Source organism: Cervus canadensis, chromosome 15 (genome assembly GCF_019320065.1).
Source record: "Cervus canadensis isolate Bull #8, Minnesota chromosome 15, ASM1932006v1, whole genome shotgun sequence".
Lineage (NCBI taxonomy): Eukaryota > Metazoa > Chordata > Mammalia > Artiodactyla > Cervidae > Cervus > Cervus canadensis.
The window spans coordinates 67,381,085-67,409,057 of record NC_057400.1 but is presented as its reverse complement, the minus strand read 5'-3'; the positions used below and the strand labels follow the sequence as shown (position 1 = coordinate 67,409,057).

Here is a 27,973-nt window from a genome sequence, read left to right as displayed (position 1 = left end):
TAGAAGTGACAATTGTAATATATATGGTGAAACTACATGTAACTTTGTTTTGTATTTTCCAGGTCTCCTGTAAATGTGCTATCTTATTTTCATAATTTAAAAAACAACAAAAATTAGATGCTCACAGACAACATGACTGGGTTCAAAGCAGAGCCAAAACAGTTTATATAGTTAATATTTGCCCTAACTTATAAACAGTTCTAAAAACTGTTTGCACAGACAACTAATTTCTTTCTTCAGTTAACTCTTATACATATTCAGGGTCAATTCTACCATTTCACTGACAACCATGTACTACATTACTTCTTGTTTACAAACATTCATGTGATTTAAAAAAATGACATCGAGAATTCAACTCTCTATCAGCCACGATGACCTGCAGTACCTCCGGTGTGAAAGCCCTGTTTCACAGGAGAGGCACTTGGTATTCGTTTCTTCTTTCTTTGAGTGCCAACTAATCTAACTATGCCTTCTCCCTAAACCCCACCTGAAAAGGCCGATCCTGAATGTTCCAGGGCTTAAGGATAAGTAAGGCCATCAAGAAAGCTATGACTAATAACTAACTTGATAGGAGGTGGGCAGGATGGCTAAGGACAACAAAAGAGAAAAGTCACAAGGACAATATTTATCAGTTGATCTTGGTCCTGCTTTGAGCAGGGACCACAGCGGAGAAAAACAAACTGCGTAGAAAGGGCAAAAGAAACCACCTTGGGTCAGGAAAGAATAAAGACCCTGCCTGGAACATTACAGATGCATATACACAAAATGCCACAAACACCCTCATCTGTACTCTGGGGGCTGGGGAGGGGGTGGGGTTAAAGATAGGACAGCCTATGTGATTCATCCACAGGGTTAACGCCCTCTTCGTTCTCCTTTTGTTCTTAGTTCCCGTATGTCACGGCTGGACTCCTGTTGTACTACTCTAAGTAAGTACTAGGCTGGGTCCCACCCTTCCACATACCACTCCCCAGCCCCCAAAATCAAAAGCACAAGTGGGCTGAGGGTACCTTCTACTTCCCAAGGCTCCAGGGAGTTAAACCCAAGCAACCCTGCAGGAATCCAGAGCACGCGGTGCTAAGACTTGTCCTGGCACCTCTGGGAAGACTGGCAGGAAGAAAGTCCACCTTCTCCAGGTACATCAACTTCTGAGGCATCTAGCACCCCTCCCCTGCATTGTTCGGAACCAGTCAAAATATGACGACATGATTTTCAGCACACAGGTGTAGGGATGCTAAAGTAATCAAAGGCAAAATATACCCCAAATTTCTATTGAAGGTCATCCTATTTCCAAAGGGGTATTTTTACTCATTACAGCCACTTTCATGCAGCTTAAATGGAACAAAGGACTGAATTAACCTCAAACAGTGAATGTGGTGATCTTATAGGTAAAAAAAGACTTTTGAACTAGATCTAGGTCCAAATCGAACTTACTAGCCATGTGACCTTTTCAGCAAGTTAGTTCTCAACTATAAAGCTCATTTATGGCATCTGTACCATGAGAATAAAGCTGCCTATTATTTTCGGAGTCAACGATTAAATGACATAATGCATGTGAAGCACCAGCAGTCACTTGCTCTTGATAAACTTTAGTTATACTCATGGACAACAAGCACCTGACAATGTGCACATGCATTAAAACAAAAAAGTAATATAATTTAAACAGGTGTGTATTAACAGGCGGCTTTATCACAGGTGTACACTTTGATACGCCGAAGGGCTTTGAAACCTTAAGCAAATGGTATTGTGCAATAAGCATTGTGCCAACTGTGCCTAAAACACGGGTAGTATGTAAGTGCTTAAAATTCACTTGGCCTAGGCAATTCTAAATCTTTCAGACTATAAATACAGTGAATTAAAACACTTGGTTCACACATTTCAAAACTTCATTTTAATTGTTAAATCTGCACTTACCTGTCACTGAAAAAGCCAAATCCATAACCAAATCATGATGCCAATGTAAACACGTATATGTGTATTTCTTTTCATCATCAAAATTCCTCCTGTTGGAGAAAACCAAAATTCTTAATTTGGTCAAAGGAGTATGTTTATCAAGCTCACTGGTTTTAACGTGCAAAAAGAACACTTTCTATTTCTAAACCAGTTACTTCTGCAAACAACAGGCCATCATAGTATCCTACGAGTTCAATATTCACTGTTGTTACTCTTTCCATTTTACTTAAAAGCTGACAAAAAGCTCTCTTATAAATAAAATGCACTTTTTTTTAACTCCTAGGCCAAGGGTGGAAATCTTAAAATAATAAGTCTGTGCAACGAAGAGTATAGTAATACAAGAAAGGGAGGACGCCAGCAAAACCTCATCTCTATTATCAGCTGCTGCTTTTCGGTTCTGTCCTTTCCCGTGTACCCAGGTATACCCCTGTTCTGCAGGACTAATCCAGAAGAAATAAATGACCGTCAAGCTCTTCAAGAGTGAACTGACCAAAGACGAATTTTGCCGTCCTTGTGACCAGTTGCTATGCAATCTTCCTTTGGGTGACAGGCTACACAGGTAAAGTTGTTCCTGGCGTGTTTCTTATTTCTTGATGATGATAAGGTAAACCTAGAAGAAAAAAATTTTACTTTGATTATTAAAGGCTTGGTGGGTGTGATATAGTTAGGTAGAAAGGAGGCCCATCCTTATCAAGCCAAACTGGTGAGCTCTCAGTATGCACTGAATATAAATGTACGATTTTTAAGAAAAACTGTGACCAGGAATCATGAATTGTGTCTTATAAACATTTATTATTACACAATATAAACTTCATGTGAATAACATTCTACCATAATAACTAATCTATGGAGGCCACTGAGAGTGAAGTAAAGAATAGACAGTCCTTTTCATGGTTTTCTACCTGGCCAAAGTTTGTTAAAATGTCGTGTTTAAGCTAAGTTTTCAGTATCACATATGGATAACCCTAAGAAATTATATCTGAGACAACTGGATAATCTGTTCAAAGATGTCAGGATCCTTATTATACTGCAAGGGAAAACAAATGTTAATCTTAAGGCAGGGTTAGAGGACAGCGTCATCTGAAGAGTGACTTCTCATGCTTAGCACTGCGTTGCTGTGTGGTGTGCGCAGTCCTGTCTGACTCTTCGCAATCCCACAGATTGTAGCCCAGCAGGCTCCTCTGTCCATGGGATTTTCCAGACAAGAATACTGGAGTGGGTTGCCATTTCCTTCTCCAGGGAAACTTCCCAATCCAAGGATCAAACCCACATCTCAAGTATCTCTTGCATTGGCGGACAGAGTCTTTACCAATGTGCCACCTGGGAAGTCCCACGCTTAGCACCAGCCTCTTTAAATATATTATCTCATTCATCCTTACACTCTATTCAGTTCAGTTGCTCAGTTGTGTCCGACTCTGCGACCCCATGGACTGCAGCACGCCAGGATTCTCTGTCCATCACCAACTCCTGGAGCTTACCCAACTCATGTCCAGTGAGTTGGTGATGACATCCAACCATCTCATCCTTTGTTGCCCCCTTCTCCTCCCACATTCAATCTTTCCCAGCATCAGGGTCTTTTCCAATGAGTGAGTTCCTCACATCAGGTGGCCAAAGTATTGGAATTTCAGCTTCAACATCAGTCCTTCCAATGAATACTCAGGACTGACTTCCTTTAGGATTGACTGGTTCGATCTCCTTGCAGTCCAAGGGTCTCTTGAGAGTCTTCTTCAACACCACAGTCCAAAAGCATCAATTCTTCTGTGCTCAGCTTTCTTTATAGTCCAACTCTCACATCCATACAAGACTACTAGAAAAACCATGGCTTTGACTAGACGGACCTTTGTCGGCAAAGTACGTCTCTACTTTTAAATATGCCATCTAGATTGGTCACAGCTTTTCATCCAAGGAGCAAGTGTCTTTGAATTTCATGGCTGCAGCCACCATCTGCAGTGATTTTTGAGCCCCTAAAAATAAAGTCTGTCACTGTTTCCCCATGTATCTGTCATGAAGTGATGGGACTAGATCCCATGATCTTGGTTTTCTGAATAATGAGTTTTAAGTCAACTTTTTCACTCTCCCCTTTCACTTTCATCAAGAGGCTGTTTAGTTTTTCTTTGCTTTCTGCCATAACGGTGGTGTCATCTGCATATCTGAGGTTACTGATAGTTCTCCCAGTAATCTTGATTCCAGCTTGTGCTTCATCTAGCCCAGCATTTCACATGATGTATTCTGCATATAAGTTAAATAAGCAGGGTGACAATATATAGCCTTGACGTACTCCTTTCCTGATTTGGAACCAGTTTGTTGTTCTATGTCCAATTCTAACTGTTGCTTCTTGACCTGCATACAGGTTTCTCAGGAGGCAGGTAAGGTGGTCTGGTATTCCCATCTTTTGAAGAATTTTCCACAGTTTGTTGTGATCCACACAGTCAAAGGCTTTGGCATAGTCAATAAAGCAGAAGCAGATGTTTCTCTTGAATGCTCTTGCTTTTCTGATGATCCAACGGATGTTGGCAATTTGATCTCTGGCTACTCTGCCTTTTCTAAATCCAGCTTGAAAATATGGATGTTCACGGTTCACATTCTGTTGAAGCCTCGCCTGGAGTATTTTGAGCATCACTTTGCTAGCATATGAGATGAGTTCAACTGTGCGGTAGTTTGAGCATTCTTTGGCATTGCCCTTCTTTGGGACTGGAATGAAAACTGACCTTTCCCAGTCCCGTGGCCACTGCTGAGTTTTCCAAATTTGCTGGCATATTGAATGTAGCACTTTCACAGCATTATCTTTTAGAATTTTAAATAGCTCAACTGGAATTCCATCACCTCTACTAGCTTTGTTCTTAGTGATGCTTCCTAAGGCCCACTTGACCTTGCATTCTAGGATGTCTGGCTCTAGGTGAGTGATCATACCATCATGGTTATCTGGGTCATGAAGATCTTTTTTGTGTAGTTCTTCTGTGTATTCTTGCCACCTCTTCTTAATATCTTCTGCTTCTGTTAGGTCCATACCCTTTCTGTCCTTTATTGTGCCCATCTTTGCATGAAATGTTCCCTTGATAACTCTAATTTTCTTGAAGAGATGTCTAGTCTTTCCCATTCTATTGTTTTCCTCTACTTCTTTGCATTGATCACTGAGGAAGGCTTTCTTATCTCTCCTTGCTATTCCTTGGAACTGTGCACTCAAATGGGTGTATCTTTCTTTTTCTCCTCTGCCTCTAGTTTCTCTTCTTTTCTCAGGTATTTGTAAGGCCTTGTCAGACAGCCATTTTGCCATTTTGCGTTTCTTTTTCTTGCAGAATATCTTGATCACTGCCTCCTGTACAATGTCACGAACCTCCATCCATAGTTCTTCAGGCACTCTATCAGATCTAAATCCTCGAATCTATTTGCCACTTCCACTGTATAATTGTTAAGGTATTTGATTTAGGTCATATCTGAAGAGTCTACTGGTTTTCCCTACTTTCTTCAACTTAAGTCTGAATTTTGCAATAAGGAGTTCATGATCCCCATTTAATGGTATCATCCCCATTTAAAATGTATGTTAATCTGAAGTGCAAGAAGGTTCAATGAACTAATTTGAATCATGTTAAGCCCAGATATCCGAAAGCCTGTATTCATTCCTATAGCCATAAAATCAATGAGAATCATCTAGAAAAGACTTTGGAAACCATATCCCGATTCTGACAGCAGAAATCTATGTGTGGATGGGGTTTTAGGGAGACAAGCTCCCTAGGATTTTGTGCGTAATAATTTTAACTCACTGTGGATTAAAAAATCTACCTTTGTATCTTGTGGTTTCATAATTTTAATATGGTATAGAAATATTTTTGGGTCACAGGATGAATAAAACTAAGATAGATAAAATTACAATGAACTCTTGAGTAAATAAAATAAAGCTATCAAAAAGGAATTCTTACCTTGTTGTTGTTTTCTTTTTGAAAAAATAAACAGACAAGTAGAAGTCCCGTACTGCAGCAACATACTCCCCCTGGTATTGCAAAGAGAAGATGACATTCATAAAAAGTTAACACCCTTTAAAAAGAAATATTCTCATTACAATAGTTAACAAAGCAACAGAACTGTTTTGCTGATCAAGAGTATATTAATATGAAACAATATATTACAGTTTAACAATGTAAAGGATGTGCAGTTGCTTAGTCGACTCTTTGTAACCCCCATGGACTGTAGCCCATCAGGCTCCTCTGTCCACAGGGATTCTCCAGGCAAGAATACTGGGTTGCCATGACCTCCTCCAGAGGATCTTTCCAACCCAGGTCTCCCACAGGGCAGGCAGATTCTTTACCATCTAAGCCACCAGGGAAGCCCAAGAAAATTGGAGTGGGTAGTCTATGCCTTCTCCAGGGGAACTTCCTGACCCAGGAATTGAACTGGGGTCTCGTGCACTGCAGGCTGATTCTTTACCAACATGATTATTGTATGGAAAGGATACTCCTACTTTTACAATAATCAGAAAATTAAAGATGAATGTAGGTCCTATATCCTAAAACTAGACTCTCGAACTTTAAGTATAATGATTAAAACTTTTCTCTATTATGGCATAATTTATAAACAGTAAAGTGCAATGTCTGAAATGTATATAACCACTAACTACCACCACAATCAAGGTTTAGGACATTTTCTTTGCCTCAGGAATGCTCATTTGTTCTTTATTCCAGTCAATCCCCAATGCCCCTACCCCTGCCAGCTATCACCACAGCTTACCCCTCGGCCTGTTCTAGAACAGAATGGTAAATATTAGGTTGGTACAAAAGTAACTGTGGTTTTGCACTGTTGAACTCTGCCATTTGATATTGGGAAGCATTCTTAAAAAAATGTGGTTATGTTGTACATCATTTTAATGCATATTTCTCACTTTACGTTTTTGGCTAATGACTTACTGCTTGCTGTTTATACTTATTTTTAGACTATAGAAATAGTATTAGACAAAAAGCAAATTTATGTGATTCTCTTGAGTTCAAAATGGATCATAAAGCAGCAGAGACAACTCATAACATCAACAACGCATCTGGCCCAGGAATGACTACTGAATGTACAGGGCAGTGGTTGTTAAAGAAGTTTTGCCAAGATGACGAGAGCCTGGAAGAGGAGGGGAGTAGCTGGCCACTGGGAGTTGACAACGACCAACTGAGAGCCATCATAAAGCTGATCCTCTTACAACTACGTGAGATGTTGCCAAAGCACTCAACGCCAACCTTTCTACGGTTGTTCGGCATTTGAGGCAAATTGGAAAGGTGAAAAAGGTCAACGAGTAGTAGTCTCAAGAGCTGACCAAAAAGAAAAAAAAAAAAATATATATATATATCTATATATATCTATATATACTTTTTATTCTATGCAACAACAATGAACCATTTCTCCATCTGTGACATACGAGGAAAAGTGGATCGTATACGACAACCAGCAATGACCAGCTCTGTGGGTGGACTGACAAGACCCAAAGCACTTCCCAAAGCCAAACTCACATCAAAAAAAGGTCATGGCCACTGTTTGGTGGTCTCCTGCCTGTCTGATCCACTACAGCTTTCTGAATCCTGGTGAAACCATTAAATCTGAGGAGTATGCTCAGCAAGTTGATGAGATGCAGTGAAAACTGCAATGACTGCAGTAGGCACTGGTCAACAGAAAGGGCACAATTCTTCCCCAAGACAATGCCTGACTGCACATCACACAAACAACACTTCAAAAAATGAATGATTTAGGCTATCAAGTTTTGCGTCATCCACTACATTCACCTGACTTCTTGCCAACCGACTACCACTTCTTCTGGCATCTCAACAACTTTTTGCAGGGAAAATGCTCCACAACCAGGAGGAGGGAGAAAATGCTTTCCAAGAGTTTGACACATCCTGATTTTTATGATACAGGAATAAGCAAACTTATTTCTCATTGGCAAAAATGTTCTGATTGCAATGGTCCCTATTTTGATTAATAATGATGCAGTTCAGCCTCATTATAATGATTTAAAATTCATGGTCTGAAACCGCAATTACTTTTGCACCAATCTAATACATCCCAATAAACTGTGGAAAATTCTGAAAGAGATGGGAATACCAGACCACCTGACCTGCCTCTTGAGAAACCTGTATGAAGGTCAGGAAGCAATAGTTAGAACTGGACATGTAACAACAGACTGCTTCCAAATAGGAAAAGGAGTACGTCAAGGCTGTATATTGTCACCCTGCTTATTTAACTTATATGTAGAGTACATCATGAGAAACGCTGGGCTGGAAGAAGCACAAGCTGGAATCAAGATTGCAGGGAGAAATATCAATAACCTCAGATATGCAGATGACACCACCCTTATGGCAGAAAGTGAAGAGGAACTAAAAAGCCTCTTGATGAAAGTGAAAGAGAAGAGTGAAAAGGTTGGCTTAAAGCTCAACATTCAGAAAACTAAGATCATGGCATCTGGTACGATCACTTCATGGCAAATTGATCAGGAAACAGTGGAAACAGTGTCAGATTTTATTTTGGGGGGCTCCAAAATCACTGCAGATGGTGAATGCAGCCATGAAATTAAAAGATGCTTACTCCTTGCAAGGAAAGTTATGACCAACCTAGACAGCATATTAAAAAGCAGACACAGTACTTTGCCAACAAAGGTCCGTCTGGTCAAGGGTATGGTTTTTCCAGTGGTCATGTATGGATGTGAGAGTTGGACTGTGAAGAAAGCTGAGCACCGAAAAATTGATGCTTTTGAACTATGGTGTTGGAGTAGACTCTTGAGAGTCCTTTGGACTACAAGGAGATTCAACCAGTCCCTCCTAAAGGAGATCAGTCCTGGGTGTTCACTGGAAGGACTGATGCTGAAGCTGAAACTCCAGTACTTTGGCGACCTCATGCGAAGAGTTGACTCATTGGAAAAGACCCTGATGCTGGGAGGGATTGGGGGCAGGAGGAGAAGGGGACGACAGAGAATGAGATGGTTGGATGGCATCACCAACTCGATGGACGTGAATTTGAATAAACTCTGGGAGTTGGTGATGGACAGGGAGGCCTTGCTTGCTGCGATTCATGGGGTTACAAAGAGTCAGACACGACCGAGCGACTGAACTGAATACATTCCAATGGTAGCTCAATATTCCCTTTCTGAGATCCACCCATGCTCTTACACGTATCATTAGTTCCTTTTTATTGTGAAGCAGCTCCCACTGAATGCATATGTATTACATACAATACATGTATGTATTACAAATCGTTTACTCTCTTACTGATGCACACTTTCTCATACGTGTCATTTTGTGGCCATGCTTTCACGTTGCTACCTATGAGCAGAACTGCTGGGTCACAGTAAAGGCACATGTTTAACTTTACCCCATATTAGCCACCACCCCTTACCGCCACTATCTGTTCTAGTGGACGTGAAGTAGTATCTCATTGTGCTTTTAATTTGTATTTAACTGATGACTATGATGCTGAAGAGTAATGACATTTATAATGTTAAAAGTGTTTTCTCTAAGAAATTAATCCTTTTTAGAACAAAGCCAAAATAATGTTACAAAACTTAAGACTAAAGAAACATGCCATCACAATGATATCTAGGGGCTTTCTATGGTACTTGATTTGTGATAGCTAAATAAATTGTATGAACATCATACAGTTACTGTTTCAGATAAAAATTTAAGTATACACATGCTGCAATGCTAAGTGAAGAAAAAAAAAGATAAAGCCCTCAGATAATTATTCAGCTTGGGAAGTTATTTTATACATATTTAAGAAAAGGTCTAGAAAAAGATTTCTCAAATATTATCGCTTGTGAGATTTCACTTTACTTTTCTGTAAAGGCATATTATTTATAGACATGGAGGTCATATTTTCAAAAGACACTTACCTATAATCAAAGGATTTAAGTGGCTTTTATGTGGTACAGGCTAAGAAGTACAGAAAAAATGTCAAACCATTGATTTTTCTGAACAATTACAGAGTTTATAAGAGTAGTAAGACACAATATATAAAATGAGAATCGCCCTAAAAAAATCTATACCGCAAACATATGCCAAAGTCGCAAGACAGTTTTTCTAGTTACTAACAAAGGCACTGTAACTCAAGGCAATATTAAATGACTGTAACATAAAATACTCAGAGGAAAGACTGCAGGAAAGAGATTTTATGTGCACAAAAGAAAACCAACAAAGCAAATTTTACCTCATTTCCAAAGGCAATGCACTTGGGTGACTGGTTTACGTAATCCAAAACAAAGGAGAGCTCCTTAGCTTCTATTTCCTGACTTGATGATTTTGGTAGTTTCACTGAAGCCAGCTGAAAGACATCTAGCCAAAGGCAGTTATATTAATAGAAAGTTTCTCCAGAGAAAGCATGTGTGTTTGTTCATATAAAACCGTTTATCAGAACTCCAGAGTTCACTTGATGCCAAGATCATAATTCTAGGTTCTCTGAACAAGCTGTATTCTTCATTTGAATATACAAGTTTTAACAGAAGTCTAATCTCACAAGTAATTTATGTATACACACAAGCATCATATATGTAGAAATAGGAAACAATTTCTTTTACTGGTGCATTTTGCTTTCCAAAGTGCTGAGATGAGCTTTAAAACGGAGACAGAATATGATAAATGAGCAGCCACAAGAACAAATCATCTGAGAGCTTTCAGAAATGCTATGGATTTGCCACACATACACAGAATAAATCTTTTCTGTAAACTGGCACGCTTTTCTTTTTGCATTCTGTTAAAACAGCTTCTCCTTAACAGCAAACAGTTATATTTCACTGTACCATTTCTTCCTTATTCTCTACCAAGGATGCCCCCTAGACTTTATAATGAATATAAAATTCTGTAACACATTGATCTACTATTTTCTTCTGTTTTCCACTCCTTCTTACAGCCTTTTCAGTCATCTCAAACTTAATATGCCTAAATCCTAAACACGTATTTTCTTTTCTAAAGTTAAGTCTTCCCCACCACTGCCCACTTCAACCAAGGAATCATGCGGTGAGTATGGGGAGTGGCTACCAAACCACAATGATGAGCAAAGCCACCTAGGAAGATACGAAAAATGCTCATTCCTAGACCAAATCTCAGACCCAGTGAATCAGAGTTTAGAAACATTAATTTTTTTAATAAGCATAGAGATTAAGAATTAAGATAGACATTAAGATGGAGAAGGAAATGGCAGCCCACTCCAGAATTCTTGCCTGGAGAATCCCATGGACAGAGGAGCCTGGCGGGCTACAGTCCATGAGGTCACAAGAGTTGGACACGACTGAGTGACTAAACAACAGACATTAAGAATTCACATACTTATGTACAGGCAGAACCTAGATACTGAAAAGTGCTATTTTAAATAGTCACCTGATAAGGCAACAATCATTTTAAGAAATATATTGCCATTTCCAGAACATTTTTTGAAATGTCCCTTAGAGATGGTTTATGGGTCACATAAGAAAACTCATAGCTTTTTATTCTTTCATGTCACATTTTGGTACCAAATGACTTCTAACTAAAAACAATTTCACTTTCACAGTTGTGACTATTCTCAAGTTACTTAAAAGTCCATGACATTAACAATCTGCAAACTGTTTCAACAAAAGAAACAACCCCCTCCCCAAATCCCAAAAATCTAACTACCAACACCCCCCAAAAACAAACCAAAAAACCCCCCAAAACTTCCAAACCACTCCCACCATGGAAAGGATTACTTAATGAGTTGTGAGCCAATCTAGCTGACCACCCAGTAACAAATTTAAAGCTTCTTTGAATTCTGAATACAACTCTACTTTAAGGAGGACAAACACAGGTTGCACTGGGATTCTTAAAGTCTGAGATTAGAAAAATGTTTTGGATATACTCTTTATATCAATGTTGGGGTATTAAACTTACTGCTAAAGGATAACTACTTGTAACCACTGAAGATATTCTCGATTTCCTAAAATGCTCTGAAACATGGCAAATTTCAGTGAATAATGTTCCAATGATAACAAAAATATAAAAATAATTTAGCCACTCTCTTAGTTTCTAATAATTTGTTTTCTATACCATTTCTTCCAGATTCAAGGTCAACAAATGGGAGGTGTTCGAGGATGGGTAAAATGACAGGGATGCTTAAAAATGACATTTGTTCAGTAGCAAGACACACTGTAGCTCAAAACAGCTTTAAAATTAGTTAGGTTGTCCATTATCACAACCATATTTTAAATAATCATTCCCTCATCAACACTTCAGAAAGTAATACAAACCCTCCCCCAAATGACTGCAATAATGATGAAACCAATTTAAACATCAGCTCCAAAAACTGTGGAATTCAGACTAAAATGGAAATGTTAAATTTGAGACACTGTAAAAAAAAAAAAAAAAAAGCCTCTCAAAGTTATACAAATCAAAATATATTAATTTACTATACCTGGTTTTTCTTTATTTATTGTAACAAAGACAGAATCCTCAGCACAGGAAAGAGTAAAGAGGGCATGAAGTTCACATCCAACTCTGAAGGTCTGAAAGATAAAGAGCACCATATTATTTATTCTATCCATCCCATGCAAAAGTTTCATAACAGGAGGGATTTTTTAATCCATTTTGCTCACTGTTATACTGCCAACTACAAAAGAAAACTTGGCCTAGGGAGACACTCAGTATGTATTTACTAAATAACCTTTTAAGTGAGTATCTCTAGATCTACCTGGTTCTTTTCAATGGGTGCACAGTATTCTATTGAATGAATATCCAAATTTAACTCAAGATTAAATTCAACTTTTTTCTACCATGAACAATGTTTAATGTTTTAAGAACCATATGTACCTGCCATTATTCCAACAAGAGATTCCTAAGGGTGAGATTGCTGAAGCAATGGTACTCATTTTCAGTTTCATATACCGACTATACACAAAAATGTCTATTTCTCTATATTTTATCACATATAGTTTCAATCTGTAATCTGTCTAAACTGACAGGGAAAAATGCTGTGTTATCTCTTAATTTACATTTAACTATTAACAAGGTTAAGAACCTTTTCATGTTTATTGGCTATTTCTTTTTCGTGTATTACATATTCCTACTCTATACCAACTTTTTTTTTTCATGTGGGGTCACTAGTTTTTCCTTATTGGTTTTTGGTAATTTTGTGTATCACCGATAATATCTCTTGTAAATATGTTCTTTCACTGCTCATTTTTTGGTTAAAAAAGTTTAAAATTTTATATAGTCAAATTTATCTTTTATCACGAGTGAATTTCATGACATTTTAGGAAGGCTATCTAAAAGCTGAGACCTTAGAGAAGTAACAAAATACATTGTCTTATGTTGCCATTCCTCTTCACATAGGAAAATGGAAACTCAACCCACGTACCTTTATCAAAATGCCATCTATATAGTCCCACAGTTTAATCGTGCCATCAAAGGAAGAAGAATACAGCTAAAAGGGTAAAAACAGTACAAAACTGATTAAGAAAAAGAACTACAATAAAATTATCAAGTAACTTAAATGCGATACAGAAGGCATTGCCTATTCATTAATCCGTTATTAGCTTTAAAGACATGAAGTCACTTATATTGTTTTTGCAAAATAAAAAATCTTATCACAGCTCTTTGCGGAAATGGGACCTATCAAATTTTAATTAAAAGAACGAAAAAAGTCAACCCTCTACCTTCAAGAGGGAGATGATAAGGTACTAAGTAATAAAGAACTCTTGGGAGCTTGTGACTATTATCCCAGAGCCCAGTTCTTTATCAGCAAAACTACTTTTATCTTGCACGGGTATCAAAGGAATGTAGGTTGTAACAGACAATCAATCTCTACACTTATCTCATTGCAGACCTGTAACCAACAGTCTGCAGGCCAAACTTTGGTTAACACCAGAATGCCTTAGTAACATGTTTTTATTTGTTTCAGTGGACTGAGTTTTACTAAGGATACACTGAACTTCTGTGTGTGCTATTATTGTGAAAACGATTTACAAGAAAGATGGTGGAGTAGGACATGGAACTCATCTCATAAACAATGTAGTTCTAGGCTGTGATCCTATTTTAATAATTAAGAATAAGTGAAAAATATCCTGAATCAGAAAACCAAAATAGATATTTCCTCGATTGTCACTTAGAAAGCTTCTCAGCCAAATTCAATTTAAATTATTCTGGCAACAGTAACACCAATATTAAAATATTCAATTGTGAATTGTTTAACACCTGTAGATGGTTGTTGGGATTGAGCTGGATTCCAGTCACCAGATTTCTGTGCCCTTGCAATATATGCACACATTCTTCTGTAGCTGTGCTATAAACTTTAATAAAGTCTCCAGAGACACAGAAGATATACCTGGAAATAAGAGAGAAAAACAAGATTCACATTCTCCATACAGTATAATCTGTCTATTGTCCATAAAAAATCAAAACATGCAATGGAGATTTCATTCAAACTTGCACTAAAAGTGCAAGAACTGTATACTCAAATTGTGTTGCTCACACCTATGGAGACATCTCAGACCATTTAGTTCATTAACTCTCAAAAGTAGATCAATGATGCCAAAATCCCATCTCTGGCCTGTGCCAGGGGCAGAGGCTGTATGGAATCATCCTGCAAAAACAGCTGACCTAACCAAGCTGCCTGCTCACTAATGGATGCAGAGACTGTGTTAGGCACTATCAGTTACTATTCTGTGGTGGCGTGTAACAGCCGTCTTTCCTTGTCCTCCAACACTCCATCATTCATGGCGGACACCAGTTTACAAGTACAAAGTCAAAGATTCTCTCTACCCAGTGAGGTCTCTCATATAGCAAAGTATAAAGACTTTATGGTAGTTCTTTTTCTTACTGCCAAAATGCTGATTTTGCCTTTGATTTTCTAGATTCGTGGCTTTCTTCCATGTAGCAGAGGCTACTAAATTATTAACTGTGGTTAATCTGGGGTAATATTTGACTTTTTTCATAGCAGGTATAACCATAAGACAAAGCTCAGAATTGCAAATATTCTAGTATCTATCAAATAAAAAAATGTTTCTTCTGTGCCTATTAGATTTGACACTGTACATGTCTAACATGGTGCTTCCTCATATACTATAGAAGGTAAAACCCACAGAATCCTTAGACTGGACCTCTCTCTACTCTGTGATCCCAAATCATTTGACCTCAGTATTTTTGAATTGTGTTGAAATTCCTCATTTATCTAAATATCCATCTCCCTTATGTAGCCATAAGCTCCTGTAGGGCAGAGGCCTATTTGATTTCCAATGTTCAGTTCAGTCATTCAAACAGAACTTGCCCAATCTTCAAAGATTTTATAAACTATTTAGATAAAATGAACCAGTGAAAAAATTATTACAAAATAATCAATAGGTAAAGCCCTATGCTGACTAGGGCTGCTATCATTTCTAGCACTTGAGTTTTCACACATACATCTCTGAAATCAAGATGCCTCTTCCAAGTGCTGTGACCAGGGGACAGAGCTGTGTTCAACGGTTTAATAAGATCAACAAAGAACAAGCAATGAAGCGGCCGAGGTCTATGAATGCCCCTGCTGCTGCTTCCTCCTCTCCATTCCCATGCGCACCCAGGTTCTCACCAGCTTCAGCCCAGACCACTCTTTCAAGGGCTCCCTTCGGTCTCCAGGTGTGGCCCTTCAATTCACTTTTCTTATTCATACCAGACTAATTTTTACAAACTTGACCATATTACTTCCTTAAATAAAGACTAAATTAAAATCCTTCAAGGTTTTTTCACTGCTTTGAGGATATGATCCAAATTCCTAAGTTTGACTCCAGTCTGCCTAGAACTTTTTCACTTGAACAGAGGCCAAGTGGTTCAAAATTCTGACAACCTGCCTAACCTCCCTCCCCCCCAAATCAGCATCAACGGGTCCTTTAGGCAGTATTTCCTTTAGATGATGGTGGGTGAGGGGGGACTGAAAACTCACCCTAGCTGGTTTTGATACTCTTCTCTAGAGGAAAGTCATTTCCTCTCTCCTTGCTCCTCAGCAGAGAACAATGGGTTTAACTATCAACATTTGAATACAAACTCCTAGAGGAACACTGCATGCTTCTGCACATTCTGCTATCCACGGAGAATGAGAACATTTTCGGTGTCTTCAACATTCAGCTCAGGTGTCTTTCCACCGGAAACCTTCCCTCATTTTGTTCCAAATCAGTGCCTGTCTTAACCTGCTTCTACAGGGTGCAGGGCTCAGCTCCACTCCAGCATTTTCCACAGAGTGTATGAGAGACCTTCCCTACAGACTATGAGCTCCTTGAGGGGAGAAACTGTGTTTACTTATTACAAATAATAATGGAAATACAGTGTGGTAGAAAAGAATGCATTTTAAAGAAGTCAAGCCCAGATGGGTTTGAATGTCAGCTTTTATCCATGTATGGGCTGAATGATGTTGGAGAACTTAATCTCTCTAAACCTCACTATTCTCTACCCACAGGGTTATTATAAGGATTATTATAAGATTATTATAAAGGTACACTGAAACAATGTGTGCAAGTGCAAGCTTTGCACAGACAGCTAACACTCAATAAATACTTCTGTAAAATGAGGATAACAATACCTAAACCATGCAGATAGGAATGCACATAAAGCACGGTCACAGTGCCTGTCACAGAGGACTCAAGTCATCTTTGTTGATAAAGTGTTGAAGAAATAAATGATGTTTTCAAGCAGGAAACAGGATTTACATGAGGTTCTGAAGAATGTATGATTTAAGGGCTCGGAAAGAAAAACAATGCTGCTAAAATTCCACGATTCTGTCGTTTCATTTACTACTTCAGCTTTTTTGATAAACTCTTTGAAGTAAAATACAACATTTCCTTACTCCTCTTTGTATAACTTAGCCAACTCCTTGGAGTAGCTTTTAGATAATATTCAAGTCCTCAGTGATTTCATTATAACCTTGTTAATTTGCAAGAAAACTGGCTTTAAATTATTAGCTTATATATATATACACACACATATATATATGAAAAAAAAGTATCTCTAAATCTTGACCAAGTTCCTATCTTGAATTTCTACCTAAACACCTGCTACATCCACATTTATTTTCGAGATACTTTAAACTCAAGGGGCCCAGTATGAACCCAACATCTTTTCCTTGTTAATCCTATTTGCTAAAGCACTCCAAATCTCTGCCTTTTCTCTTCACCTTCAATATCTTAATTTTGGCCAAAGTTATCCCTTGCTTGGATGCCTGCATTAGCCTTCGGAGCCCTGGTCTAAAACCTTCTAGACTCTTCTCCCACCACTTCCTTCACCCTATCCTGCAGATATACTGACCCCACGGCCATGACAACCCTCCGCCTAGTCCAATTTAAGTTGTCTGCTTTGCTTGATCTCCCCGCCTCCCAATATACCCCAATATATCTTGTTTTGCAAGATCCTACTGCTGAAGACCCTCTCTCATCTCTCCACCATGTATTATACAGCCTTATACAATTTTCAGATTCATATTCTGAAACACAATCTTATGTTACCACCCCCTGCCTGAGTATACCTTATCTGGGGAACTAAAAAAATACACTCTGTTTGGACCAAACAACCACCTAGAACTGATTCTATGTTTCCATTCGAAACTCACATCCCCCAGCTCTCTCCAAACACCATTCCTACTAGCTAACTGCACACAGTTCTCATGCTTATACTGTGCCCCCTATCCTGAATGCCTTCCATCTATATCCTCTAGTCATGATACCATCCATTTGTTGTAATTCAGTAGCTCAAATTGTGTCCAACTCTTTGCAACCCCATGGACTGCAGCAAGTCAGGCTTCCCTGTTGTTCACCATCTTCCAGAGTTTTTTCCATCCCTGTCTAGCCTAAACATCACTTCCTCATCAACCTTCTCCATCCTTTCAGTCTGAAACACTGTTTCTTATGGGCTTCCAAAGTGCCACTGTATGAAACATCTGTTACTGGTTAGCTTCTCTTCCTCATTAGGTTTGAAATTCTGGAAGGTAGGATCAATCCTGGAATTATATTAGTTTTCAAAATCTCAGTTTGTTACAAATACATAGCTGGTAAACACTTAAAAATTAACTGCACAACTAAGGAAGTGAGAAACATTAGATCCCAATATAATGACTAAATTGTAGAAATAGTACAGTGGAGTACTTTGGATATAAGTCCAAAGTGGCAGAGCTTTGGCAATCTCTTGAAGCCTCAGTTTCCTCCTGATTCGCAAGTTGAGTATCAACAAAGCCCTTTTTATTTTAAAGACCAAAAGATAGATCCCCCCCCCTTTTTTTTTTACTCTAAGTCAATTTATAGAAGTTTCTTTAAGTCATGCGTGCATTCGATAACTGTTGCCATACACCCATAAGATATTGTGGCAATACAAACTTTCATAAGATACTACCTCTGCTTTTCCAAGACAGAAAGGGTGTTTGGTAAGTGTCTATCCCTGAGTGACTTGGAAACCTTCTTTTTATATTGTGTCATTTCTAGATGATGTTCACAATATAGCAAGGATGGTAAGAGCTAACATATATTGAGCCATTCAACGACAAGCATTGTTTGACATGCTCTATATATACTTTGGCCACCTGATGTGAAGAGCCACGGAAAAGACCCTAATGCTGGGCAAGACTGAGGGCAGGGGGGCTGGTGACAGTGGATGAGATGGCTGGGTGGTGTCATCGACTCAAACGACATGAGTCAGAGCAAATTTCCCAACAGACCGTGAAAGACAGGGAAACCTTGGTGTGCTGCAGTCCATGGGGCCGCAAAGAGTCGGACACGACTGAAGGACTGAACAATATGTATTAAGGCATTTAATCCTCTTAACAACCCTATGAAATGAACTACTAAATATTATTGCCGTTTATAGATGAGGCAACTGAGGCAAAGATTAAGAACCTCGCGAAGGGCACACAATCAATGAACCGGGCTTAGTTACGCTTTCAGCTACACTGAACTGCTGAGCAAAGGCATCAGGGCTTACGCATGTGTTTATCTCACACAGAATCTAATACCAGGTTTTACGCAGAGCTCCAAAAAGGCTGCCAAAACGCATTTTTCAGGTGATAGGGAAGGGCAAAGAAATAGGAAACTACGATCGTTCAGCAACCCAAGCCACGATTCGGTCCGAAAGAAGGCTGTTTACTCGTGGTTTTCCAAGAGTAGCTGCGTACACATCTGTGCCTGAACCATTTTCCAGCCTCTCCAATGCCGAGCCGATTCTAGACGCAAGGGTCAGCCCGGGGGCCCCCTCAACCTACCTGCAGGTCCGGGAAGCCGGGAAGCGAGCGCGCCCCGGCCGGCTGCGCCTCTGGATTAAGGGGTTTCTGACTCCTCTTGCAGCACCCGGACACCGGCTCCCTCCGCGCGCGTACCCGCCCCGAGCCAGAAGCGCCGGCTGGCCTGTCCTGACGCGCCCGGCAGTTCTCGTCCCCCACCACCCGTGGACTCACGCCCCTCAGCGGGGCCGGCAATTACCCATGGCCTCTTACTTAGAATCCGCAGAGAACACCGCTCTCCTGAAGTTCAACTCGCTGCCGCCACAACGAACCACGCGGATGCCCTCCTCCTCCACCATCTTGGCGCACGCGCAAGGGCTCTATCGTTGGCCCCACCACGAGCTTCCTCTACGGAAGCCGGTGGGTAGGGAGCCGCCCCGGCCCAGGCCGCCACGCGGGGGCATTCTAGGACTCAGTCTCTATGGTAGGTGTCTATGGTAAGACCCCGCGCTTGTGCGGCCATCTTTGGTTTGGGCAAGGTCACATTCAGTTCAGTTCAGTTCAGTCGCTCAGTCGTGTCCGACTCTTTGCGACCCCATGAATCGCAGCACGTCAGGCCTCCTGTCCATCACCAACTCCCGGAGTTTACTCAAATTCATGTCCATGGAGTCGGTGATGCCACCCAGCCATCTCATCCTCTGTCGTCCCCTTCTCCTCCTGCCCCCAATCCCTCCCAGCATCAGGGCCTTTTCCAATGAGTCAACCCTTCGCATGAGGTGGCCAAAGTATTGGAGTTTCAACTTCAGCATCAGTCCTTCCAGTGAATACCCAGGACTGATCTCCTTTAGGCTGGAATGGTTGGATTTCCTTGCAGTCCAAGGGACTCTCAAGAGTCTACTCCAACACCATAGTTCAAAAGCATCAATTTTTCGGTGCTCAGCTTTCTTCACAGTCCAACTCTCACATCCATACATTACCACTGGAAAAGCCATAGCCTTGACTAGATGGACCTTAGTTGGCAAAGTAATGTTTCTGCTTTTTAATATGTTATCTCAGTTGATCATAACTTTCCTTTCAAGGAATAAGCGTCTTTTAATTTCATGGCTGAAGTCACCATCTGCAGTGATTTTGGAGCCCCCCCAAAACAAAGTCTGACACTGTTTCCACTGTTTCCCCATCTACTTCCCATGAAGTGATGGGACCAGATGCCATGATCTTAGTTTTCTGAATGTTGAGCTTTAGGCCAACTTTTTAACTCCTCTTTCACTTTCATCAAGAGGCTTTTTATTTCCTCTTCACTTTCTGCCATAAGAGTGGTGTCATCTGCATATCTGAGGTTATTGATTTTTTTTCCCCAGCAATCTTGATTCCAGCTTGTGTTTCTTCTAGCCCAGCGTTTCTCGTGATGTACTCTGCATATAAGTTAAATAAGCAGGGTGACAATATACAGCCTTCATGTACTCCTTTTCCTATTTGGAACCTGTCTGTTGGTCCATGTCCAGTTCTAATTGTTGCTTCCTAACCTTCATACAGGTTTCTCAATAGGCAGGTCAGGTGGTCTGGTATTCACCTCTCCTTCAGAATTTTCCACAGTTTATTGTGATCCACACAGTAAAGGCTCTGGCACAGTCAATAAAGCATAAATAGATGTTTTTCTGGAACTCTCTTGCTTTTTCAATGATCCAGCAGATGTTGGAAATTTGATCTCTGGTTCCTCTGCATTTTCCAAAACCAGTTTGAATATCTGGAAGTTCATGGTTCACATATTGCTAAAGCCTGGCTTGGAGAATTTTGAGCATTACTTTACTAGCGTGTGAGATGAGTGCAACTGTATGGTAGTTTGAGCATTCTTTGGCATTGCCTTTCTTTGGGATTGGAATGAAAACTGATCTTTCCCAGTCCTGTGGCCACTGCTGAGTTCTCCAAATTTGCTGGCATATTGAGTGCAGCACTTTCACAGCATCATCTTTCAGGATTTGAAATAGCTCAACTGGAATTCCATCACCTCCACTAGCTTTGTTCGTAGTGATGCTTTCTAAGGCCCACTTGACTTCACATTCCAGGGTGTCTGGCTCTAGGTAAGTGATCACAGCTTTGTGATTATCTAGGTCATGAAGATCTTTTTTGTACAGTTCTGTGTATTCTTGCCACCTCTTCCTAATATCTTCTGCTTATTTTAGGTCCATACCATTTCTGCCCTTTATTGAGCCGATCTTTGCATGAAATGTTCCTTTCAAGAAAATCTCTGATTTTCTTGAAGAGATCTCTAGTCTTTCCCATTCTATTGTTTTCCTCCATTTCTTTGCATTGATAGCTGAGGAAGACTTTCTTATCTCTCTTTGCTATTCTTTGGAACTCTGCATTCAAATGGGAATATCTGCCCGGGTCCAGCCCCAGTAGGATCCAGGGGAACCCTCAGGATGAACGGCGTCGGCGAATGAGAGAGAGAGTGAGACAAAGCTTGGGGCTAAGTCTGAAGTTTATTTTTGCACGGCCCCTTTATACTCTTAACAACATCTTTTTGGGGGAAGTGCATATTGCTTACACACAGGGCATCTCAAAACATTACAGCAACTTGACCTTCAACAGAAACAGCATGTCACCCACATACTTTTTCGTTCACAAGAGTCTTTTTTATCATTTGGCCTTCAAGCCTGCTAACATTTTATGGCTTGCACCTGGTGTGACTTAAGCAACTTCAGTAGCCGACCCTGTTTTTTTTATAATTAATCTATTTTCTTTCTAATAAGCGTCATCTCTATGGGAACTAGATAGGATTACATTTTTACAGAACAGAAATGTGAAGGACTGCAAAAACAGCAGATATGGCACAAAACAGGCTGTTAGTCTAAAAGTTAACTATGTGCAAGAAGTCGCCAGCTAATCTCTATCTCAACTATTTTCTATTAGGCATATTTGTGGCTATTTTTGTGGAGCTTTTTTCCATCCCACGGAGGGACCTATGCTTAATAGTTTCCTTTGTTAGCATACTGTGCTTGGGATGTTTAGAACAATCAAGAGCATATTTTGCAATAGCATACATTTATCAAACAAGCCAGAATGCCAGCAAAAGGGTTTGAACTGAAGCATTTCTTTCATCCCTGGCCCCTTCATAGGATAGCAGCATCCAGGAGATTTATTAATTAGGGTTTTAAGTTGGTCTTTATTCAGTGAAAGAAGGGCAGGAGAGCTCTCGGCAGGCAACACAAGAATCTGCAGCAGGGTAAACAAGAAGAACAGCAGATAAGGGGGGGAGGATATAGGGTAGGGTAGAGGCCGAGGCCAACCTGGAGGGTCCTTTATCCTAGACAGCCTTGCCTGTCAGGTTTTTTCCTCGTGACCTCGTCATGGATGGGGTCCCGGACGGCCTTGCCTGCCCGGTATTTTCTTCATGACCTCGTCACAGGTGGGACCTCCTATAATGGCTCCCAGCAAATACCTTTCCTTTTCTCCTTTGCTTTTCACAGCTATTTGTAAGGCCTCCTCAGACAGCCATTTTGCCTTTTTACATTTCTTTTCCATGGGGATGGTCTTGATCCCTGTCTCCTGTACAATGTCACGAACCTCCATCCATAGTTCTTCAGGCACTGTCTATCAGATCTAGTCCCTTAAATCTGTTTCTCACTTCTACTGTATAATCATAAGGGATTTGATTTAGGCCATACCTGAATGGTCTAGTGGTTTTCCTTACTTTCTTCAATTTAAGTCTGAATTTGGCAATAAGGAGTTCATGATCTGAGCCACAGTCAGCACCTGGTCTTTTGTTTTTGGTGACTATATAGAGCTTCTCCATCTTTGGCTGCAAAGAATATAATCAATCTGATTTTGGTGTTGACCATCGAACACTGTGATGTCCGTGTGTAGAGTCTTCTCTTGTGTTGTTGGAAGAGGGTGTTTCCTAGGACCAGTGCATTCTCTTGGCAAAACTTTATTAGCCTTTGCCCTGCTTCATTCCGTACTCCAAGGCCAAATTTGCCTGTTACTCTAGGTGGTATACTGGAGAATGTGGCCCACTGGAGAAGGGAATGGCAAACCACTTCAGTATTCTTGCCTTGAGAACCCCATGAACAATATGAAAAGGCAAAATGATAGGATACTGAAAGAGGGACTCCCCAGGTTGCTAGGTGCCCACTATGCTACTGGAGATCAGTGGAGAAATAACTCCAGAAGGAATGAAGGGATGGAGCCAAAGCAAAAACAATATCCAATTGTGGATGTGACTGGTGATAGAAGAAGGATCGATGCTGTAAAGAGCAATATTGCATAGGAACCTGGAATGTTAGGTCTGTGAATCAAGGCAAATTGGAAGTGGTCAAACAGGAGATGGCAAGAGTGAATGTTGACATTCTAGGAATCAGTGAACTAAAATGGACTGGAATGGGTGAATTTAACTCAGATGACCATTATATCTACTACTGTGGGCAGGAATCCTTTAGAAGAAACGGAGTAGCCATCATGGTCAACAAAAGCGTCCAAAATGCAGTACTTGGCTGCAATCTCAAAAATGACTCTCTTCGTTTCCAAGGCAAATCATTCAGTATCTCGGTAATCCAAGCCTATGCCCCAACCAGTAATGTTGAAGAAGCTGAAGTTGAACGGTTCTATGAAGACCTACAAGACCTTTTAGAACTAACACCCAAAAAAGATGTCTTTTTCACTCTAGGGGACTGGAATGCAAAAGTAGGAAGTCAAGAAACAGCTGGAGTAACGTCACATTAGGACACTTGTAAAAGGTAAAAGCGAAACAGAGCCATAGACATAATGTATTTATATTAGATTCCTCTAAACTCTTGTTTATTATAGAGACATTTCTCTCCTGCCTTGTTAACCCGACTCTATAGTTTCTTCCGCCGGAAGGGAAAGGCGGCCCAAGGTGTCAATTGACCTCCAGTCTTTTCCCAAACCCCTCCAGTCTTTGCCTTTCTCTTACCTCTGATTTGGGCGCTGCAAGATGACGCCAGCGTTTCGAGGCAATGGCTTCCTTGGTCGCACAAATTGAGTTCTTGGGTGGAAAGGTAACGTTCTATATTTTGCGCATCTGTTAGGACCTCTCGTTAGCCGTCCGTAGTTGTGTTCCTCTGAGCGTACATTCCTACAGAACCTTCATAGCTCCAAGAGACTGGCTTTTTCCTTTGGGCACCTGGCTCCTACTCCATCTCTCCCACGTTCATTGGATCTTCTCGGCTCTACCCTGGCTTAGGGCTTTAGCCTGCCCCTTGGTTGCTGCTGTTTCGCATGTGTTTCTGTGATTTTAGCTTCCCCAGCTAGTCAACCGAATCCTTGAACTGAGAATATTTATGCCTCCATCTCCATTCCCTTTTGTAAGCTTATATGTTACATATTTGTGGTCCCTATGTATTAGGGGGTGCTTCTCTTCATTCATTGTTTCATTCATTCAATAAACATTTACCAATCTCCTCTGTAACTCTCTTAAGTGTAAAGAGCCACGGACAGCTTAACTATACCAGGAACAGGAACAGTAACTGCCTTGATTGTGTAGAAAATTACCACCACACCCCCGTGTCTTTCTGGAGGCAAATAATTATTGAGAGCCTTCTATATGTGAGACACAATTCAAGACATATGTGATCCCTGTCTATGGGAGAAAGACAAAAATGTTTAACAAACGAAATGATCACAGATTGTATACTGAAGAAAATAAAATAGGAATATAGGAGAGAGAATAGCTTTCTCTGAGGAGGTTTAGGCTTGACCTGAGGAATATGTGTTAAGAGGTTTAGGCTTGACCTGATGAATATGTGTTAAGGTTGTATAGTTTGAAAGGTAACATTTTAACAATTCAGTGGTAATACAAATTTGGTATAAAATCAGTGCAGATATAGAATGGCCCTGTTGATCCTATTCTCTGTTGCAGAAAGGGGGACCGCTTCCAGGGTTTGAATGGGGGCTCTTGTCTAACACTCAGAAATGAATTGTCTGAGGAGACACACATGAGGTTTGGGCAACACACATGAGGTTTTATTGGGGAGAGGTACCCAGGTGGAGAGCAGTAGGTAAGGGAAACTGGGAGGACTGTTCGGTCACATGGCTGATGATTTTCTCTGTCCCATCATTCTGGCTCAGGGTCCTTCCTGTTGGCGCATGTATTGCTCAGCCAAGATGGATGCCAGTGAGAAGTATTCTGGGAGGTTAGGGGACACATGGCATCTCCTTTTGCCCTTACCTTAACTCTTCCAGTTGATGGCTTATCAGTTCCATGGTCCTTAGCAGGACCTTCTGTCATAAAATAAGGCATGGAAGTAGTTACTATGGTGCCTGGCCGGGGTGGGCGGTTTCAGTCAGTGTGTATCCCCTAATATCTCTGCCATGAAAAGTTTGGTGTATATGCTGCCTGATATTTTTATAAGCATACATATATCTTACATTATTCTTCAATGCTTTGCAATGCACAAAGTCCCCCCCCCCCGTCTATATGCTTTCATTGCAGTGTATAAAAATTTTATCTCCCCTTTTAATAACTGCATAGTATTTCACAGAGTAAATGTAGCATACTTGATTAAATCATTCCCTCAAAAGTGGACATTTAGTCATTTCCTTTTTTTTTTTTTTTAAAGGGCACATAGTGCTATAGGACACATAAATTTGACATAAATTTGTGACAGTATTGCTGTAGGAGATATTCATAGGATAGTTATTGTGGAGTTGAAGGATATTTACTTTTTTTTAAATTTATTTTGAAGGAGTGTTTTGTGGAATAGAAATGTGTGTTACTGGGAAAACCAAGGGGAATAACTAATAACAGCCAAAAAAGGGAACTATTTAGTCTAAAGTTTTGGGAAGTCCATAAGAAGAGGGAGTATTATAAGAGAGTATGATTTCTTAAAAAGAAATCAGGAAGGAAGAGGACTGATGAAATAGTGCAAGGCAAACAAAGTTGCCTATAAATACTGCATCAATGAGCACCAATTGAAGGGTAGCAAGTGTAGGTAGTTCATTGTTTACAACTAAGTGTATTGTTGAGTCACTTTTTCAAGATTTGCTAAGTGTAGGAACTTCCCTGGTGGTCCAGTGGCTAGGACTCTGTGCTCCCAATTCAGGGGGCCCAGGCTTGATCCCTAGTCAGGGAACTAGATCCCACATGCCACAACTAAGGCCTGGCACAGCCAAATAAGTATTTTTAAAAAAGGAATTTCTAAGTATAATGAAAACTCAAATTTGGAAAACTCATCAGTGGCCACAGGACTGGAAAAGGTCAGTTTTCATTCCAATCCCAAAGAAAGGCAAACTACCGCACAATTGCACTGATCTCACACTCTATCAAAGTAATGCTCAAAATTCTCCAAGCCAGGCTTTAACAGTATGTGAACGGAGAACTTCCAGATGTTCAAGCTGGGTTTAGAAAAGGCAAAGGAACCAGAGATGAAATTGCCAACATCCATTGGGTCATAAAAAGCTACAGAGTTCCCAACAAACACCTACTTCTGCTTTTTTGACTACACCAAAGCCTTTGACTGTGAATCACAACACACTGTGAAAAATTCTGAAAGAGATGGGAATACCAATACCTTACCTGTCTCCTGAGAAATCTGTATGCAGGTCAAGAAGCAACAGTTAGAACCAGACATGAAACAACAGACTGGTTCCAAATTGGGAAAGGAGAACATCAAGACTGTATATTGTCACCCTGCTTATTTAACTTATATGTAGAGTACATCATGTGAAATCCCAGACTGGATGAAGAAAAAGCTGGAATCAAGATTGCTGGGAGAAATATCAATAACCTCAGATATACAGATGACACCATCCTTATGGCAGAAAACGAAGAGGAACTGAAGAGCCTCTTGATGAAAGTGAAAGAGGAAAGTGAAAAAACTGGCTTAAAACTGAACATTCAGAAAACTAACATCATGGCATCCAGTCCCATCACTGCATGGCAAATAGAGGGGACAGCAATCGAAACAGAGACTTTATTTGGGGTGGGCTCCAAAATCACTGCAGATGGTGACTTCAGCCATGAAATTGAAAGATGCTTGCTGCTTGGAAGAAAACCTATGATCAACATAGAAAGCATATTAAAAAGCAGAGGCATTACTTTGCCAACAAAGGTCCATCTAGTCAAAGCTATGGTTTTTCCAGTAGTCATATATGGATGTGAGAGTTTGGACTAAAAAGAAAGCTGAGTGCTGAAGAATGGATGCTTTTGAACTGTGGTGTTTAAGAAGGCTCTTGAGAGTCCCTTGGACTGCAAGGAGCTCCAACCAGTCCATCCTAAAGGAAATCAGTCCTGAATATTCATTGGAAAGACTGATGCTGAAGCTGAAACTCCAATACTTTGGCTACCTGATGCAAAGAACCGACTCATTGGAAAAGACCCTGATGCTGGGAAAAATTGAAGGCAGGAGGAGAAGGGGACGACAAAGGGTGAGAGAGTTGGATGGCATCTCTGACTCAATGGACAAGATTTTGAGGAATCTCTGGGAGTTGGTGATGGACAGGGAAGCCTGGCATGCTACAGTCCATGGGGTCACAGAGTCAGACATGACTGACTGAACTGAACTGAAGTATAATGAATTTTGCTCCTTAATATTTCTTTTAGTATACTGACATTCATATATCACACCACAGTCTTTGTTGATTGGTTTACAAACACTAAAATAAAAGCAAAATTTTCTTAAGTGTTTGGAGGATTGGAAAGAACTAATAGAATATTAAGGGTGATAGAAGGTGGGTATGCACTCCCTGCACACAGTGTCAGGTACTTCCCTAGCCATTTCACAGAAAAGAACAAGGGAAGTTTGGCTCTTTTGTTGAGAAGTGAGCTTCTTTGACAAGTCCTTGGTTCTCTTCACTACTCGTCTTTTCTTTCTAGTTCTCTCCAGAATCTTATTTAAAAGTCAAGCAGACAGGAGTGGGTTACCATTCCTTTTAC

The 27,973-nt window shown here is 40.3% G+C and overlaps 1 protein-coding gene across 1 annotated transcript in view; it reads right to left on the bottom strand.

The window, feature by feature from the left end:
- WDR75 (WD repeat domain 75) overlaps positions 1-19,509 on the bottom strand; it is a 34,376-nt gene extending 14,867 nt beyond the window's left edge. The window contains exons 1-8 of the mRNA XM_043487938.1: positions 19,357-19,509; positions 14,109-14,238; positions 13,273-13,338; positions 12,331-12,421; positions 10,117-10,241; positions 5,868-5,938; positions 2,441-2,560; positions 1,912-2,000 (exon numbers count right to left, since the gene is read on the bottom strand). Of these exons, the coding sequence (XP_043343873.1) occupies positions 1,912-2,000; positions 2,441-2,560; positions 5,868-5,938; positions 10,117-10,241; positions 12,331-12,421; positions 13,273-13,338; positions 14,109-14,238; positions 19,357-19,442 (778 nt within the window). The 5' untranslated portion in view covers positions 19,443-19,509. The remainder of the gene's footprint in view (positions 1-1,911; positions 2,001-2,440; positions 2,561-5,867; positions 5,939-10,116; positions 10,242-12,330; positions 12,422-13,272; positions 13,339-14,108; positions 14,239-19,356) is intronic.
- Between the last annotated feature and the right edge of the window lie 8,464 nt (positions 19,510-27,973).